Source organism: Hemicordylus capensis, chromosome 3 (assembly GCF_027244095.1).
Source record: "Hemicordylus capensis ecotype Gifberg chromosome 3, rHemCap1.1.pri, whole genome shotgun sequence".
Taxonomy (NCBI): Eukaryota; Metazoa; Chordata; class Lepidosauria; order Squamata; family Cordylidae; genus Hemicordylus; species Hemicordylus capensis.
The window spans coordinates 214,964,306-214,983,598 of record NC_069659.1 but is presented as its reverse complement, the minus strand read 5'-3'; the positions used below and the strand labels follow the sequence as shown (position 1 = coordinate 214,983,598).

The 19,293-nt window shown below is 43.7% G+C and overlaps 2 protein-coding genes across 12 annotated transcripts in view; one reads left to right on the top strand and one right to left on the bottom strand.

Annotated features, from left to right (window-relative positions):
• Positions 1-19,293, top strand: part of LOC128350875 (rap1 GTPase-GDP dissociation stimulator 1-like) — a 158,275-nt gene that overhangs the window by 47,638 nt on the left and 91,344 nt on the right. For 7 of the 11 annotated variants that reach the window (XM_053309711.1, XM_053309710.1, XM_053309715.1 and 4 more), the window contains exon 1: positions 15,711-15,751. The exons of 1 other annotated variant lie outside the window; for it this stretch is intronic. In XM_053309711.1, coding sequence (XP_053165686.1) covers positions 15,726-15,751 — 26 coding nt within the window. In that variant the 5' untranslated portion in view covers positions 15,711-15,725. Of the gene's footprint in view, positions 1-1,687; positions 1,711-5,122; positions 5,227-15,710; positions 15,752-19,293 lie in introns of those variants that run through there. 3 more of the 11 variants (XM_053309705.1, XM_053309700.1, XM_053309703.1) reach the window with 3 other exon arrangements.
• SH2D4B (SH2 domain containing 4B) overlaps positions 1-19,293 on the bottom strand; it is a 312,315-nt gene that overhangs the window by 217,093 nt on the left and 75,929 nt on the right. The window lies entirely within an intron of this gene.

The window sequence follows — 19,293 nt, the reverse complement described above, 5'->3', positions numbered from 1 at the left end:
CCTAGTTTCAGTCCAGCACTCTAACCACTACACCACACTACCGTGTAAATTATCAGTGGGCTCTCGGTGATTGTATATCATAAATCTACACTGAGAGAGGAAGAATCTTTTCTCTAAGCATCTTGAAAGTATGACAAGATAGTTAAAGTGTGTTAAGGAATAACTAAGCCACTTGACTGAACACCCATAACAGCATTTTGCTTAGCATATTTTAAACACGCGTCGCCTTTGTGATTTGGCAAATTTTAGATGCATAATTGCTGTGTCAGTGAAGAGCAGCATGGAATCTGAGATCAAAGGTCAAGGGGCTGAGCTGGTGTTTTGTTTGAGGCTGCCTTCCTACATGCCAAAGTGTCACTAAGGGAAGTGTTGCCTGCCAGCCAGCAAGGCAACAGTCCTCCAAACAAATCTTTTCTGGATCTGATCTACACAAATGTTACTACCTTCTTTTTAAAAGAGCTTATTTTTTCATCCGTAATTATGGGTCATTTGTCTCATCCTTTTATTTTCAATCTCATATTTTCCCTTCAGAGGCCATAGTTAAGTCTATGGTGCCCTCTAATGGCCAAATGGGGTTGTGCTTCCAAAAAAGGGGTGGGGAGGCCTCACAACAACAAAAATGAGGGCCTTTTCCATCTTTAATCCCTTTAGCATAACTGAGGCACTGCTCTTCCACTATCATTTGGGAATGGAACTAAAATTGTAGTTCTCTACAGCACTTAATGTGGTGTAAGCTGACCCAGAAATTATAAATGAATATACGGTTGCCTTCCCTGTTATAATCCACAATGCCAGCCTGCCAGCAAAAGTGAGTGACCCCATTACTAAGTTAGGACTGCGGTCTTAAAGCACGAGTTCTTCCAGACAACAATAAAATGTGGAATATGCAGCATTTCCACACAAACTCCAAACACCACCTTTCCCACAGGCCACACGTGCTCATGTAGGCTTCCATACTCCTTCCCAGTGTGACCTTATCCTCTGGCCACATACCAAGCAGGGGTCTCGTGCAATTTGCACAGTGCCACCTGCCAGCCAGCTCTGCATTCCGAGAATAACCCACCCACTACTTTTGTACTGGGGGAAGCGATGTGTTCTCAGCAATTCAAGAGTTAACTGGCAGGGGGCGCTGCAAAAATCACATTATCCCTGGGTGGATCCCCCCTTACCATGCTAATTTGGAGGAATCTCAGGCATGCTCTGCTTCAGGGGTTCCAAACCAATGGTACTCCAGATGTTGCTGAATGACAACTCCCATCATCCCCAGCCATGATAAATTGTAGCTAGGGGTGGTGGGAGTGGTAGTTCAGCGACATCCAGAGTACTACAGGTTGAGAGACCCTGCTTTACTTATCTGTATTCATGGATAATCAAACTGAGAAAGGAACTCTGCACTGGGAGTTTAGAGGGGAAGTGGGCACCATCAGGCTCAGTGTTGACCCCAGCAGCTCTCATGAGAGCAGCTCTCATGACCCCAGCAGCTCTCACTGCAACTCTCATGTGATCTTGGGCTGGAACGAGATCTCATCCTGAGATCTCACAAGCCTCCCCACATATCATCCAAGGCCCCAGTCCTGGCCACTTATGGGCATCCCTCTCTGTTTGGGCCAGTTCGGCCCCAACATGCTCCCATCAGAGGTACCATACCCCACAAAATAGGACAGCAGATGTGGTGCACGATGGGCTAATCAGGCTCTCCCCAACAACAGGGTAAGTTTATGTGTCTCTTCCTGCCCTGCAACCCCTGTCTCCCAACAGCCAGTAATACACTTCTGGGCTAACCTGCCTCGCAGGGTTGTTGTTAGGATAAAATGGAGTAACCCATATACACTCCTGTGAGTGCTTGAAGGAAGGATAAGATATACATGTGAAAAATAAACACTGACCACCATATGGACTGTTCCTTCCACCAGGCCAATAACATCAAGAGCTCTTTGCCAGTCCACATTACAATGCACTGGCTGGAGCTGAAACTATTGTCAAAATCGGAGCGGGGCGGGGGGGGGGGGGGAATAACAACAAATGAGCCCTTTAAAAAGTCAAGGGGCAACAGGGAAAATACTTAATGCAACCAAATATATGCAAGTACAGCTAGATTATTATGAGAGTACACATTCTATTAAATGTTCTCAATTTTTATGTATATAAGGGGAGACTATGCTCTGTTTACTAGCACACACCTGCTGCTGCTTTCAGAGCCAGGGCAGGGCAGGCTTCTGTAGAACATGTCAGTACAGCAGATGAAGAAGAGCCTAAAGCAATGTATAATAGTGTGGGGAAACCCTCAGGCAGTGATTCTTAGTGGGTGTTGGAGGGGAGAACATCCTTATTTTCCTCTGCAGAATACTGGAGGGTACTGTATGTGATATATCATCATTCTTTGACACAAGGAACCATTTTCTACGAATCAGTTCCATATTACCCCAGTAATGAAGTCTAATACTCTGCCCCAAGTGGCAATTCCATGAGAAAGACCCTGCTCATGTGGTAATGGGTAGTGGAATGAACCCACAGAATTGGGCCTCCCACAGCACAAGTGTAACATTTAAAGGCCACTAGAGATTCACGATGCAGCCGGGCACCTGGGCCACATGAAGCAGTTTCTGAATGTGTCTGTTTGTGTCCCTTGATGCCCTTGTACTACATATGATTCCTTGGGAGTCTGGCGAGGCCTGCGTAGTTCAGCAGAATTTCTTAAAGCTTTGACAAGCCGGTCAAAAAGGGCACAACTCCAATTTTTGTTTCAATTGGTAGATGGTGTTTGAAAAAGTTGACCCATATTACAGAGGGCAGAGGTTAATACATCAGGGTGAACTCTCTAACTGTAGTTTACCAAGTTCCAGTAATTTTCTCTTTTTCTATACCAAGATATATGGGCTCCACTTTAATAATATTTATTAGCTATACCCCACCATTAGCCCTATTCAGTGTTGCACAATGGATGTATTTTTCATGTAGCTGGGAAGATATAGATTTCATTTTCTCATGCTCATAAAGCAACATCCACAATTAGGCAACTATCCAGACAATTATCTGAGGTGCCGCCAATGATCCAAAGGGTGCCGTCTGATTTGGGGGTCAGGGGAGCAAAATCCCGTATCACTTTATAAATTTTGTGGAAATGTTTGTGAAGTTTCTACATTTTTCAAGACAGTATACATGTTTCCTTAGTCCTCCCTTAGGAAAAGACTGTAGCTCAATCGAAGAGCATGAGGCTATTCCAACTATCAGGCGAAATCGGGCTAGGAGAGCCTAGCCCGATTTTGCCTGACTGTCGAGCCCGGTGGCCTCCAGGCGGTTGACCCACCAAAGTAACCCTTGCTTAAACTGGGTTTGTGGAGCGAGCACTCCGCAAACACGGGTTTTTTGCTCATGAGTTGCCACGGCACGGCTCCATGGCACGGCTACTCACAAGTAGACCCATGACCAGGAGGCTGAAAAGCACCCTCCCCGCTTGGGGTTCTCTCCAACATGCCCTGTGCACTTGCACAGGGCATGCTGAAGCTTCCAGGGGCCTCACGGCCCCCAAACTCCCCAGCCCTGGCTGGCTCCATGACAATCTCCCAGAGCAGACTGTCTGCTTGTCTGCAGGGAGAGCGGGCTACGCCTGCTCTCCACGCAAACCCCCTAGAGGCTCTTCACACGAATCGTGTGAAGAGCCTCCATATGTTTTACATGCCTAAGGTCCCAGGTTCAATTCCTGCCATCTCCCGGAAGCTTTTCACACCTGGCTTTTGTTTATTATTATTAGTTTAGCTTTTATTTATTAGTTTGTATCTCCTCTGGAACTGAGGTGTGCATTCACACATTGGCCAAATTTACCCCAAAGTCCCTACAAATTATCAAGGAGCACTTCACACCCAATTGGGTTTTCCATCATGTGTTAGTGTGTAGCCTGATTTATATCTGAGGTTTTTTAAAAAATCCACTTTTTCATCTTTTGGGGGGGGACAACTTTGAACTCGCAGTAAAGCCTTGCAGAAAACCTGCTGTAAAACCTGCTATCTGGGAAAGCTCTGGATAGGGCTGGGAAAGTCTCCTGCCTGGCACTGGGCTGTCAGTCCCTGTAGACAATACTGGGCTAGAGGGACCAATGGTCTGACACGGTATAAGGCAGCTTCCTATGTAGCCGCAACCCATGTTGAAGAGGTGGAGGAAGTTGCTCCAGAATCCACCTTAAGCACTACATAGTTTTGTTAGTAAGTGTGTAAGACTAAGAAGCTGAGACAGTGTTTATTCATCTTATCCTATTTGTTGTGCTACAAGTGAGAAAGGTTATTCCAGTTTCTTGGATAAGAGTTGAGAGGCAGTGATTTAAACAAGACCAAGGGCATCTTCACACATGCACTCTTTATTACTTGGTTACTCCGCACTCTTGAAGCAACTCTCAGCTGTAATTGTGAACTTCTCTCCACTGAAGAGTATTTGTGTTTAAGTAGACCTTGGATGATATGAAATTTTTATCTGCATTTATTAATCTGTGATGGTTTATTTAGACATACAACTCATCACTGCTGCAGATAGCATGTGTGAAGGGAGCCCAAATTCATGTAACTGAAATCTGAGCTAATTTCTTTCAAGTGCCACAGAATCATGATCACACTTGTGTAATTATTAGGCAGGGGAGCTGCAGTCCATCAGTCTATTGTGTAGAATCACAGCCTTTGCTTGCTGTTCCTGTTTACCTGACAAATTGTTTACCTGACAAATATGGTTTTGTTTTTTAAAAAATCCCGCCATGCTACAGCCCTAAGCTTGGAACAGAAGCTTCCTTTGGAACCCACAGAAGGGGAGGAGAGCTGGTCTTGTGGTAGCAAGCATGAATTGCCTCCTTTGTATTTCACAAAGCAAAGAAATGAAAACAATATATATCAACCATGATTCTGACTTTGCATAGGTTATGCTGCAGAAAAACACACATGCAGTGTGCCCAAGTTCCCATGGCATGCCAACCCAGCCCATGAGGGAGGGGGTGACCCAAGGAGGGAGCAACCATGTAACTATCATTTCCCAGTTGGGAAATATAATAATGCTGGAAGCCCCCAACCCTCTTAAATGCTTTTAAGACTCAGTATTGATTCCAGGACCATGATAGTGATTTATCTGTGGGTTGATCTTGCAGAGATCAACTGGGGAGACAAACTGCAGAGTTGCAGAGATAAACTGTGGAACTTATGGAAGACAGCAGTGTGGAAGACAACAGTGTGCTGAATTTGCCCGTTGAAGGTGAAAAGGAAATGATGAGTTTGAATTACTCTTGGGAAATTTTAAAAAAACAATTATTTCTTTTATGGTTAAATTTGAACTGGCATCTATCTAACTCAGCAGCATAAATACTCTTTCCTCAGTGTTGTAAGGAATTTAATGAAGACTGCAGTCCAAAGTTCATATGCTAGGAAGAGTTTCATTCAAGACAATGATCCTTCCTTGCCATTGAATAAATAAGCTTAGGATTGCACTGCATAGAGAGAAGCTTGGTTTTCACCTAATTTTGGTTCCAATTATTATACATTTTATGGAAAAATATGTCTGGAGAATAAATGCTTCTTTAGAGGTAGCTATGGTAAGCAAAACTTCAAAGTTAAACTGAATGTCTACTACATATATTTTCTTACTTGAATAACAAAATACATATATAATGAGGAATTCCATTAAAAGTGAGGGTTAAATAATACAGAAATTTAGTGTTTTCTAGGCATTAAAAGTCACACATATAGTATTCAATGTGTATCATTATATATTGTGAAATGTGTGTGTGTGTGTGTGTGTGTGTGTGTATTTTTCTGTGAAATGTCCTTCCAGCTAAATGTGGAACAGACTAAAAAGGATTTGGAGGCCCCCAGGGGATGTGGGGGCCCTGAACTTTGGCCTCTGCGCATACATTGATTCTTCCTATTTCACTTACACTAGAGATGGAAACTCCAAGTGCTAGTAATGACAAGAGGTGTAAATGAAAGAGAAGTGTGGTGCTCAAATGCTTGAGTTAAAGAAAGCAAGGTTTTAGAAGGAAGCCAAGCTACCAAAGATTACATCGTTTTTCACAAAGAGCAGCCAGGGCACTTCATGATTCAGGTGACTCAGACTGCAGAAACTGCAACAATGAATATCTCCCATGGTGCAGGTCCTGAAGAAAGTGATGAACAAAGTGAATATGCAGCAGATATGACAGCATACCAGTTAATACCTACTGAACAAAGAAAATTTATTCAGATGAGAGGACATGAAGGAGAGACCAGAGAATGTGTTAGCTAGAAGTTTAATGTGGATTTGCTCTCCAAAAAAAGTCCTACTGACAAAGAACTCTTCAGATGAAAGAACTTAGATGACCCTTAGTTCAGATGAAAAGTGCTTCATTATTTCAAATGGATCGTGCCAGCTACCAGGTCCATTTCCACAGCATAGCAAGTCCAACAGATGTTTTTCAAAACATTTTTATTCAGCATTTAGTAAAAGTGATCTGAAACTGCTGCAGACATGGCTGTGCTACTTGCCAACATCAAACCAAGCCTACTGTCAACCATGCTGGCTTTTTCTCCATGACAGAGAGGGAAGATAAGTGAAAGGAATTAATGATTGGCAGCATCCGAGAAAGAAAATAGAAATCCATGAAGGCGCTGTTGGCCATCAGGAGTATAACACTGTTCTGAATCACTGGTGGTTAAAAGAACAGTGTCAGCACATGCAGAAGCTGTGATTAGGAAAGAAGCAAACTTCTGGAGGCCGGTACTTGATAGAATTATCAATGTTACACTGACCTTGGCTATGTCTAACCTGGCATTTAGAGGTCACAGGGAAGATGTGAGCTCCAGTGGAAACCATGGAAATTTTCTCTCCATCATCACATTAATTGCAAAATATGACCCTGTATTGCAACAGCTGCTAAGTATTCTAGAGCGACAAGTAAAGTACCTGAGTCCTGATGTGCAAAATGAATTGATTAATATACTCTCACACAGCATCAAGGAAGGAATAAGAAAGGATGCCAACAAAGCTACATTTTTTTCTCTGTCATTATAGACACAATGCGGGATGCTAGCAAGACAGATCAGATCAGCCAGGTAGTCTACTTTGTTTCTGTTGAGACCAACGAAAATGATTGGCCAGTTGAAATAAAAATACATGAAACATTCTTGGGCTTTCTGGTGGTGGAAGATCAGTCTGCATCTCACTTCACACAGAGTATTCTGGGCACTATGCAAAGCAATAAACTGAACATCTTAAAATTGCAAGGCCAAGGTTACAATGGAGCTGCAACCATGAGTGATGTCTACAGTGGTGTGCAAGCTAGAATTTAGGCTTTACAGCCAAAGGCAACTGATTTACATTGTGCTGCCCACAACTTGAACCTAGTTATGAATTATGTTGTGTCCAATGTTCCAGAAGTAAGGAACTTCTTTGGAGTCATGGAAAGAACCTACATCTTCTTTGCACATAGCATCAAGTGATGGCATACTGTATCCCTCTTAACATCTTGATCAGAAACCACACTGAAGAAACTTTGACCAGATGACCTTCATGTTATGAGGCTCTGGTAGCCCTTCATGCCTCTTCACAGATATTCTCAAAGTGCTTGCTGAAATAATTCTTGCTTTGCTATCAACTGAAGATGAACAAGCAAAGAAAGTGGATGTACAAAAGATCATAGACAACTTTGCTGAACTGAAAGCACGAAAGAGGCCATTGCATTAAGTTCTGAATGGTGATGTGAGATATCATAGTATATGAGTGGTGGTGAGATGTCATAGTTGGGATATGGGCAATTATTAAAGTTCTTCATTGATACTGTTATATTATTTGGTTCTGCTGTTGTTTACACCTTGTAACTGTAGACTCCTGTCCTCTGTTAATCTGCTACACTATATTACACATGCCCTTTATGTTCTTCTGCAGCAAAGACATGGGGCCAGGAGAAGGAGAGGAAGGAAGTGAGGGGCCCATTTTAAAATCTCATCCCTGGGCCCACTCCAACCTTTCTATGCCACTGACGGTGAGGGAAATTACTCAAAATAGCCCCATTTAAATTAAAAGAGGCATTGCCTAACTTTATTTTATTTATTTATTCAAAATATTTCTATACCCACCCAAAACTTGCATCTCTGGGTGGTTTACAATTAAAATCATTTAAAACATTTAAAACCTAGTATTAAAAATTGGAATTATGAATCTAATTAAAAGCCTGGGTGAATAAATGTGTCTTCAGTGCTTTTAAAGTTGCCAGATATGGAGAGGCTCTTATGTCAACAGGAAGCACATTCCTGGTGGTGACTAGCTGGTGGTGACTAGCTAGAGAGTTGGTCTTGTGGTAGCAATCACAACTTGTCCCCTTAGCTAAGCAGGGTCCATCCTGGTTGCATATGGATGGGAGACTAGAAGTGTGAGCACTGTAAGATATTCCCCTTAAGGGATGGAGCTGCTCTGGGAAGAGCAGAAGGTTTCAAGTTCCCTCCCTGGCTTCTCCAAGATTCCTGCCTGCAACCTTGGAGAAGCCACTGCCAGTCTGTGAAGACAATACTGATCTAGACAGATCAATGGTCTGACTCAGTATATGGCAGCTTCCTATATTCCTAAGTTCCAAAGTCCAGGGGCTGCAATGGAGAAGGCCCGTTCCCGAGTAGCCGCCAGATTAGTTGGCGACACTTGCAGACGAACCTCTCCAGATGATCTTAACAGACGGTGGGGCTCATGGAGAAGAAGACATTCTCTTAAATACTAGGGATGAGCCCGAAAGTGCTTTGGCGCCAGTAGGGGTGGTTCTTTAAGGGTGGGGGAGGGTGCACTCACCTCTCCCACCACATTTCCCCCACCGGCGCTCCATTGCTTTCAAGCCCCTCGAAGCGGCAGTGTTCCTCCCTGCCGCTCCATTGGCCGGAAGTGGCCGGAAGTAGTGGCCGCGCATGCACCTGTTGTGTGTGTACGCATTTGTCTGCTGTGCACACGCGAATGCTACTTCTTGCCACTTCTGGCTGATGAGGGCAACAGGGCAGCAGGGAGGAACACTGCTGCCCTGAGGGACTTGAAAATAACAGAGCACTGGCAGGGGAAATGCGGCAGGAGGGATGAGTGCACCCTCCCCTGCCCTTAACGAACCACCCCCACCGGCGCCGAAATACCAAGAACCACTTCCCCAGAGCCAAAATGTTTCGGAATCCTTTAAAATGGCCTCCAAAACGTTCCGGGCTCAAGCCTATTAAATACCCAGGGCCTGGGCTGTTTAGGGCTTTATAGGTAATAACCAGCACCTTGTATTTTGCCCGGAAACGTATCAGCAGCCAGTGTAGTTCTTTCAACACAGGAGTAACATGGTCTTTCCTAGATGACCCAGAGACCAACCTGGCTGCTGCATTCTGGACCAACTGCAATTTCCAGACTACATACAAAGGCAGCCCCACATAGAGCACATTGCAGTAATCCAGCCTAGAGGTTACCAGCAGATGTACCACCGTTCTGAGGTCGTTCATCTTAAGAAATGGACGCAGCTGGCGTATCAGCCGAAGCTGACAAAAAGCACCTCTGGCCACCACCTCAACTTGGGACACCAGGGAGAGGTTCATATCCAGAAGCACCCCCAGACTGTGTACCTGTTCCTTCTGGGGGAGTATGACCCCATCTAGAACCAGCAGATCAAAATCGTCTCCCAAGTTCTGACCCTGCACAATAAGTACCTCCATCTTATCGGGATTCAGCCTCACAGAGGAAGAAGGAGCAGGCAGGTAACAGCAGAAGGAGCCAACAGCACACACACGCACACACCTGATCTCTCACGCCAGGCAGCACTGGATGGGAAGCAAACGGACTCTTCCTCTCCTCTGCTGGGCTTGTCTTTTTAATTTTAATAGGACTACTTTGAGTAATTTTTTTCACCATGTAGGCCAGTATCCTTATTGCTCTCCCTGCTGTTGCCATGCTTGGGAATTCTGAACTCAGAATGACAAGCTAGGCCATGCTGCAGATTTCAAACATTCCCAATATGATGGGCCTCTTGCTAAAGTTAAAATAACAGCAACCCAGTTTCCAGATAACTGACATGTTTCATGTTTATTTTCACACCATTCCATCCAGACCAAGTTACCTACAGGGAAGTGTCTCCCCAAATTAGGCATCTTTCCTTTCTTGGTTAGGTATGTGTAGCATTTCCATCTCCCTCTAAATGCATCAAAGTATGTTCTGTGAGTGCTAATTTTCTTTAATACACTCTCTAGCACAGTTTAGCTACATTATGTATAATGCAACAGTCATGTTGCATTAGCCTCACATCATATTAGGCAGCTGAATTGATTACTGGTGTAATTAGAGGCCACCAATGGTGGGGGGAAGGTTAATAATCAAGATGACCTAGCAGTTTTATGTAAGACATTTACTGAATTAGTCATGTGCTGGGCTACATTCCTGTGCATAAGATTTTCTCATCCAAGCTGTTAGAGCCTCTTTCTTCTCAATGAGGGTTCGAGTCTGCTGTAGACTGTTGAGCTCAGGTTATATGCTTGGGATGGGCAGAAATTCATGGTGGTCTATTTCATATCATATGTAATTATATAGATATGTAATTCTCTCTTTTTCTTTACAAAGTAATCCTGCTAACTGGGCAAAGAGGCACCTTTCACTCTGGTGATTCTCTTTATTTAGCAGGGGGAGAGTAACTGGCCCTATCCACCCCAGCACAGGACCTCCAGTGACTGTTGCTGGTGTATAGCTTATGTTTCTTTTTAGATTGTGAGCCCTTTGGGGACAGGGATCCATCTTATTTGTTTGTTATTTCTCTGTATAAACTGCCCTGAGCCATTTTTGGAAGGGCAGTATAGAAATTGAATTAATAATAATAACAAGCATAAATGAGGTATTGGGTGAAAAGGTCTGCTTTCTAACTGATTTATTAGTTTTTAAAGCACATTTCTAGTCCATATGGCTGTAGAGCTATTTGTGAAAGTGTGTGGGCAATAGCTGCTGTTGTCTCAAAAGCTGGAATGGTAGAATAAGGTTTCTAATTGTTGGGGGTGGGCCTTTAAGGCCTGACAGAACTCCTGGCTCCTCCAATGACTAGCAAAACCAGAATATATTATGCAACATGTGGCACCTGTTTGTGGAATTTCCTCCCCATAAAGACTCACCTGGTGCCTATTATATAGTCGCTCCCAGGCTTCTTAGAAACAGCTGCTTTGGGTGTTATTTTAACTGCTGTTTTTACAGGTAAAGTGTGCCATAGAGTTGATTTTGGTTCTTGGTGCCCACAATTTCTTTGGTAGAATACAGGAGGGGTTTACCATTGCCTCCTCCCATGCAGTAGGAGATGAGGCCTTTCAGCATCTTCCTATATCGCTGCTGCTTGATATAGTACCAGTGGGGATTCAAACAAGCAACCTTCTGCTTGTTAGTCAAGCATTTCCCTGCTGCGCCACTTAAGGTGATAACCGCTGTTTTTAGTGGTGATTTAATATGTCAGGCCTAATGTTTTGTTATTTTTATTATATATTGCACTGTGTGTGTGTGGTTTTTTAAAATAGAACAGTGGCCAAAAAACATCTTAAAGACAACTAAAAGTATAAGAGACACAGTGTGTGGATTTGAACTGTTTGCATAAAATATACAGGTTGCAGAATTAAGATTTTCTTAGCACAGAATTTTGAATGGGTGCAGACCTTTAAAAAAAAAAAAGCCAATGCTCAATTCAAATGATTCTGTGCTTTTCTTCCTCCCTTTTTGTTATGACTAGAACTCCTCTCATAACAGCTATGTGGTGCCACCTCCCTCTCTTTTCCCTCAAAAGTCTCCTTAGAACCCACCTTTTCTATTAAGCCTTTGACTTTTAACTCATATAGCCATCTGAAATGAAGACTAGATAAGTGTGACTGCACTCACTCATATTCATCAGTGGTTACCCATCCCTTGATGTCATCATTCCATTCACCCCCTTTGATTTCCCCATGGTTGGAACTGAGTGCCACTTTATACCATCAGTAGAATCAAGCTTTATCTAGACTGAATCCCGTAAAACTGCATATGGGGTGTTGCATGTTTGAATGCTCTCACCAAAAGAAATTTTAAAAACCTCTGCACGTAAATTACTAGCCTATCAGAGGGAAGAATTCTAGTCTTTCTCTCTGACATCTACTAGCCAGAGTGTTTGGGTTTAGCAAAACCTGAAATAATACACTACAGAAACAGCTTTACCATTTGATTCTATTGATTGTATAAATTAGCCCTTCAGGGCTAGGACCTCTCTCTTTTTTGTTATGCCACTCTGTAGGACGCTGTATGCATTGGCAGCACTATGATACAGAACATCCACCAGAAGTTCTACTGTTCACTGACATGAATGGGAACAGTGTGCTATAACAGGCCCCTAATTTGCCACACATTTCACTCATTTCCCTCTGCTGTCTCATCACATGCCTTTCCTTATGACATCACAACCGTTTGCTTCAAGTATGAATTAGTGTTTATATATTCCAGCTCTGCTCTGAGCTCCCACTGAAGCAAGGCAGACTGTTTCCAAACAGAGATGTCACCAAACAACACAGTTGCCAGCACTTAAAGGCAATCACTGCCAGGAGGCATGGAGATAATGCAATAGGCTTGGGCTGGTAATTTTATTTAGTTTTTATTTTGGTCTCATAAAATGATAAGACTTGTCATCATAATATTGGCTATAGCAACAGAAACAAAGCCGTTTATGAGCCACTTTTACAACTCATCAGATTTGTTTGCAGATTCATCAGCATCAGCACTTTATTTTTTCCCCTGTACAGTTAGGGACAAAAAAAAATAAGCACTATGGAATACAGGTCAACTTTACTCATATTGAGCTCTGTGCATTCTTTATTGTTTTGTGATGCCACTGAGATCCCTCAGCATATATAAATCTGGAAGCATGTAGAAAACAGATACTGAACAACCAGGGCATGTAGGAACAGAGTGCAAAAGCATAAATCTAAAGAAGAGTCCTGCTGGATCAGTCCAAGTTCCATCTAATGCAGGCCGGCACAACATAAGGCCCAGGGGCTGGATCCAGCCCTTGGGGATCTCCTTGCTGATCCCAGATAGGAATATCCTGTAGCAACAGCAGGAGCTATTACAGAGTTCTTGGTCTGTCCAGCAGCGGCTCAGTGAAGTTGGCCACTTGAGATCAAATGTCCCCCACCCTGGGCTGGAGCCCACTACTAACACTACCCCTCATTTTTATTCCAGATTCCAACACTCTGCCCTCGCACTTTGATTAATAGTTTGTTTGTTTTTTTAAAAAAGTTCAATCTAATGTGCTGAAAATTGACCTTGGCCTCTAAAAACTAAGTCATGGCTTATTCTGGCCCACAAATGCATTTGAGTTATGCACCCCCGATCTAGTGCATCCTGTTACTGCAGTGGCCAATCAGATGCTTTCAGGAAGCCCACCAGCAGAGCATTAAGGCAACAACTATACCCATTATTTTATATGTCCCCCAACAACTGGTTTTAAGAAGCATCCTGCCCCGATAATAGCGCTTCCATTTTATTTAGCTATTATGACCATTGATAGACCTATTCTCCAGGAATTTGTCTAATCCCATTTTAAAACTAACTAAACTGGTGTCTACCACTATATCCTGTGGCAATGAATTCCAGGCATTAATTGTGTCCTAAGGATGTGCCCAAACCTGTTGGGTGCCTCCTTAGAGAAGCGCCGAACTGGCTCAAGGGCCTGCATCCAAACCAGTTTGGTGGGGTGGGGATTGGTTCCTTTAAAAACCAGGTAAGCAGGTCCATACCTGCTCCTCCACTGCCCCACTAATTTTCTGGGCAAGGTGCTCACTGTCCAAATGGCCCAGCATTGCCGCAGTGCTGCTCCCAGCAGCCTGTGTGTGGCCTTTTGAACAGTGAGCGCCACTCCTAGAAAAGTAGTGGAGCAGCGGAGAAGCAGGTAAGGACCTGCTAACCTGGTTATTAAAGGAACCAATCTGCACCAAAGCTGCCCAAACCAGTTCGGGCACATCCCTATTATGCCCTTTCTGAAGAAGTACTTTCTTTTGCTTGCCTTTGCATCTACTTCCAATCCATTTCCATAAGTGACACAGAATTCTAGTATTATAAAAGAGGAAGAACAGGTGGTTCCAGTAAGAAATAATCTGCCTACTTTCCTTTCACTATAATCTTAGTTGATAATTACCATCCTCACAAGTTAGCCCACTTCAGCCTTAAACATTCACACATCCACCATCTTGAATTGGGGTGGATGACATAATCACAAACTATGCCGTTGAGGTGTCCCTACAGCTGTAACAAACTTGGTCCAAACCAGTTCTCACTTGCACCTCCAACATTCATGCATCCGCCATCTTGAATTGGGATGGATGATGTCATCACAACCCACACTGTTGAGTTATCCCTTTATGTCACTCACTGCAACCACACCAAATTTGGTACAAATCAGTTAGGTGGTCCACAAGTTGGCCCACTTGCCCCTCATGTGTCCACCATCTTGAATTGGGGTGGATGACATCATTACAGACTATGCCTTTGAGCTGTCCCTATGTGTCCCTATAGCTTAAGCAGTTTTGGTTCAAATCGATTAGGCAGTTCAAAAGTTAGCCCACATGTGCCTCAAACATTTTTGAATTGGTGGTTCATAAGTTTATTAAATTATGCTGCAAATGTTCATGTGTACACCATCTTGAATTGGTGTGGATGACATGGTCAAAAACTATGCCATTAAATTATCCCTATGTGTCCCTACAACTGTACCCAATTTGGTTCATATTGGTCTAGGCATTGCAAAATTGATAGGTAAGGACAGACACAGAATGCCGGGTGATCTCATAAGCTTACTTTCATTGAGGCTAAAAATGGCAGGAATGCTGAAAATATCTGCTTTCTTTCTAATTAAATACAATATTTGTCTAAGCATCTAAACCAGACTATTACAACAACAAAATCAATACAAGAATAAAACCATATTCATATTTCCTTGTTAGAGGGGCCTGCCACATGTCTTGCAGAACATACTGAGGCTATTCACACGATGGGAGAAAATTGGGCTAGCGGAGGCTAGTCCAATTTTCTCCTATCGTGAGAACCACTGGGCTCAGCTGCAAGCCCAGTGGTTCTTAAGTGGGTCACCTGCTTAAGTAGTCCTGCCCTTAAACCAGGTTTGCGGAGTGCTCCGCAAACATGGTTTTTCTAATCGTGTGTTGCCGCGCTGTAGCAACCCACAAGTAGACCCCTGACCGGGAGGCTCAAAAGTTGCCCCCTGGCTCAGGGGTCTCTCCAGCATGCCCTGCATACTCACACAGGACATGCTGGAACTTCCAGGGGCCACATGGCCCCCAATCCCCCCAGCCCCCATCGGTTCCGTAACGGAGCCGGCAGTCATGTGGGCGGCCAGTTCGGCTGCCCAGAGCAGACTGACTGCTTGTGTGTGGGGAAAGCAGGCTAAGCCCGCTCTCCCCGCTAACCCTCCTGAGGTGGGTATCCTTTATTGTGAGACCCGCCTCACTTAGTTCATAGTTGCCCTCATAACAATCTGTTGCATGGGTATCCCTATAAATTTGTACACTGCCATGAAGGCTTAATACGTGATAATTTTTGTTATAACTCTGCTAATTTCTTGCTCTGGTCTTTCCTCTTTCCAATTGCCCACCCAGTGGGAAACAGATAATTCTGCCACACCTCTGTCAATTAGGGTGTTCCAGCTGTCTCAATTCAGAGATCCAGCAGGATTACCCAGCCTCCTACAAGACTGTCCATTGCATCCCTGAATGAGTGGCTGCTCTGGAGGAACCAGGTAGCCCATTGATCTTCACTGTTTTTCAAGCGAGGGCCATTTTTTTGGTTGGGGGAAATCTTCATAGTAAGAGTCATTTCACATTGCAAGCACCACCGCATAGTACTATGCCTTTTCCTTAGTGCTGGGGGGGCCCTTTAAGAGAGAAGGAGTCTCTCTTATCAGCTCTGTGGGGAAAGTGCTGGGAAGGGTCCAACACCCCATGTACACCTTCCAAGACGGTGCAGCAGCCTAAAAGGGCTCTGTGTCCCCTAAAGGAACCTCACCAGTGCACGGCAAGGCACAACACTGCACAGTGAGCATGGTCATCTCGGGGGTGGGGGGCTGTGCAGAGTATTCAGCTGTGGCTGAAGCTTCACACCAGCCCAATAAACAATTAGCCAGGGAGCCACACTTAGGGTTGATGATGATTGGCCCCAGGGCCTTACAATGGAGAGCAGTGAGATAACCCAATCAATTGAAGAAGAACTGATCACTGACTTAGGCAGATACACAACTCACGCAAGAAGCAGAGGTAGGATTCTCTGATTATGGGGGATTTATCTTTTGAGTTTTTCCTCTTGCACACAAAAAGAAAACATTTCTGGGTGTAAGACTGAAGCATGCCTCCATTTCAATTCTTCTTAAAACAATTTCCTAGAAACACTGGATTAGTCAGGAACAAGGTGAGGCATTTGTATTTCCACTCCTTGTGCAAAGGGAGCAGGAACACATTGCAGAGAATATTCTGTAGGACTTCCTCCTTTCTTTTCTTTTTTAAATTAAGAGTGGATCAGCATACACTTTTCAAGATGCAAAAAAAAAGTATACTTTGGACATCAACACGGCAATCAAATGCATGCAGAATGTATTCACAGAACCTACTTCCATGGGGATCTTCACAACAGGATGATGGCACATAATCACAAGGCAGTAGAAAAATAAATGTTGTGTGATTCTGCCAGATGGGGGCAGTGGGGAAGGGTTCACACATGAGCATATACTTGCTTGAACTCCTTAATGCATTAGATAGTTCAAGTTCAAGAACTTGAACTTGAAGCATTAGGTAAATATACATGTCTATTTTGCTAGACGTACACTATAGGGGGAAAATACTCCAGAGAGCCATGATCGACTCTGGTCCTTGCAATGTGTTTTCTCAATGTGTGTATGGGAAAATTTAACTGAGTTTTATGTTAAACTATAAATTTATATTGTTTTACTTTTGACTGAGCCTTTTAAAAAATTTGATGGCATTCAAATTAAACATAGAAATAGATAAACTTAATTGACCTATCTTTGCTCCCAGCGTCATGAGATTTACAAGGGGTACACAATGCCTCTGTAACATGTACTATCCCAAACTGGTACACCTTGCAGAAATGTGTGAAACCATTTTTGCTTTAAGCTAAGTTAGCCAAAGCTCCTGGATTCATTTTGATTTGTGTCCACTGATGCTAATGAAATGAAATGTGGATAGTGCTGTTAATGTCTAGACACATCCAGAGGCCTATTTCTGAAGCTATTCCAATACTGTTTCAAAAATGTTATATGATACTGTGATTTTCCAAAAATAGAAGTTGCTGCACAGGGGGTGCGGGTGCGGGGGAGCTGTAGCATTGTTTCCATTTTTTCTATATGCAGTTTATTATATGTAGGCCAGTGAAATATTTAAGCTGGAGTCTGGCAGATGGTTGATAAGAAATGCTCTACAATTCAGAGCTGCATAAAAATAAATACTAAGATGCTTTCTGTTACCGGACCAACTTGTTTCAAAAAGCAAACCTGGGCCACATTGGTTTTTATTCGTCAAATGTCTTATATTAACATCATTTATACAGCACCTTCTACATATGTAAAACTTTCCAGAGTACCATAACTAAAGAAAGAGAGCCAGGTCCTTGCCCTAATAGCATACAAATAGCATACAATCAACATTTCCACAGTGGGGGAAGCTACAGTGAAAGTGAAGGCAGGGAAAGCGTGAAACCGAAAGGATAAGTGTGAGCAAATGTAGTTGCATGCACTGAGACTTGGTTAGAGCTGGGATGAGGAATGAAGGTTAAGCCAAAGGCTTCAGAAAAGAGACCAATGTTTAGAGGAAAACCACAATCAGATAGATTATGTGCTGGATCATATGCTCAGCTGCACTACCATAGCCCTGGCGCTGAGAGCTGGTGCATCAGCTACTATCAACACTGATTTGCTGGAAACAGGATAAAGCTCCACATTGGTTCAAAAGCACAGTGCAATTGGCTATTGGGTAATGTAGGTGGCAAAACAGGGTCCATTGCAATATGCTAAGGCCCATGGAAGAGACCCTTCTCACACTATGTTTGCACCAGCAAATACTTTGTGCATGTGTAACAGGGATTTTAAAAAGCACACTGAGCACAGATGTCTGCCTGCTTTGCCTCACACAGGATGGCCTTCTAGCTAGTCAGAATTGGGCTAAAACCATGGACTAGACTATACATCAGATTGGGAAGCTGACACTTCTTGGGGGTTGTGATGAAATGAGGTTGGAGATTAAAATGTGTAGAGTTGTCTGGGTATGAAGGGGTTAAGTCTAAGACCACCCTCTCACATAACAGCAAACCCACAGCTTGCCCCCATTCCCCCCGCCGTGCTCCCAAATGATACGATCTGGAGTCTGAGAGACTGAGCCGGGGGTGGAGGGGAACTAGCTGTGTGGACTTCCTCCTTCTCATAAGGACAGCCAGGACAGCCAACCAGATATGTAGAGAGGGAGGAGCTTCCTATCCTCAACTCCAGTTAGAAGCAGCAGCAGCCTTCAGACAACACAATGCTGCTTTCTAACCGAGGTGATTGCCCACGAAACCAAAGAGCACAGACAAAGGTGGCAATTCAGGGTGACAATTCAATTCAGGTTTGTGACCTGAAACCTTAGGTTGCTTTTCAGACAGAACTGAGAGTTCCTGAATTTGGATGACCAGAAACCCCAGCCTCCGGCATGGTTGCCTGTTGTTTGGCGTGATGTCCGAAGGCAGCCTAAGTGTGGCTGGCAGAGACAAGCCCTGCAGCTGAGGATGGAAAACCCTCTTGCGGAGAAAGGGAGAAATTGGAATCTTTGGAAAGTGACAGTTGGAACTAGTGGTTGACAGAGAGAACCTAGAACCTCCTGGACCAGGTCTAAGGCCCATCTAGTCCAGCATCCTGTTTCACTCAGTAGCCCACCAGATGCTTCTGGGGAGCCCACAGGCAAGAGCTGAGGACATGCCCTCTCTTCTGCTGTTGCCCCCCTGCAACTGGTATTGAGAGGCCTTGTGCCCCTGAGACTTGAGGTAGCTCACAGAGAAGGTGTCTGGGAAGCAAAAAGAACCAGGTCATGTTCTGATAGTGAATCACTTATATTAGCTTGTCAAGGAAACTACTGTAAAGTCAGGACTCTTGAAGGTGTTGATTTTGCCTGAAGTTAATGTAATGATACTGTAGCAACAATCCTGTAGGTAAGCAAGCAAGCAACCCTACTTTCTAAGTATATAATCATGACCTTTGGAATTGTAAGTAATAAATTTTATTGTTATTCAGCTTTAAAGAAA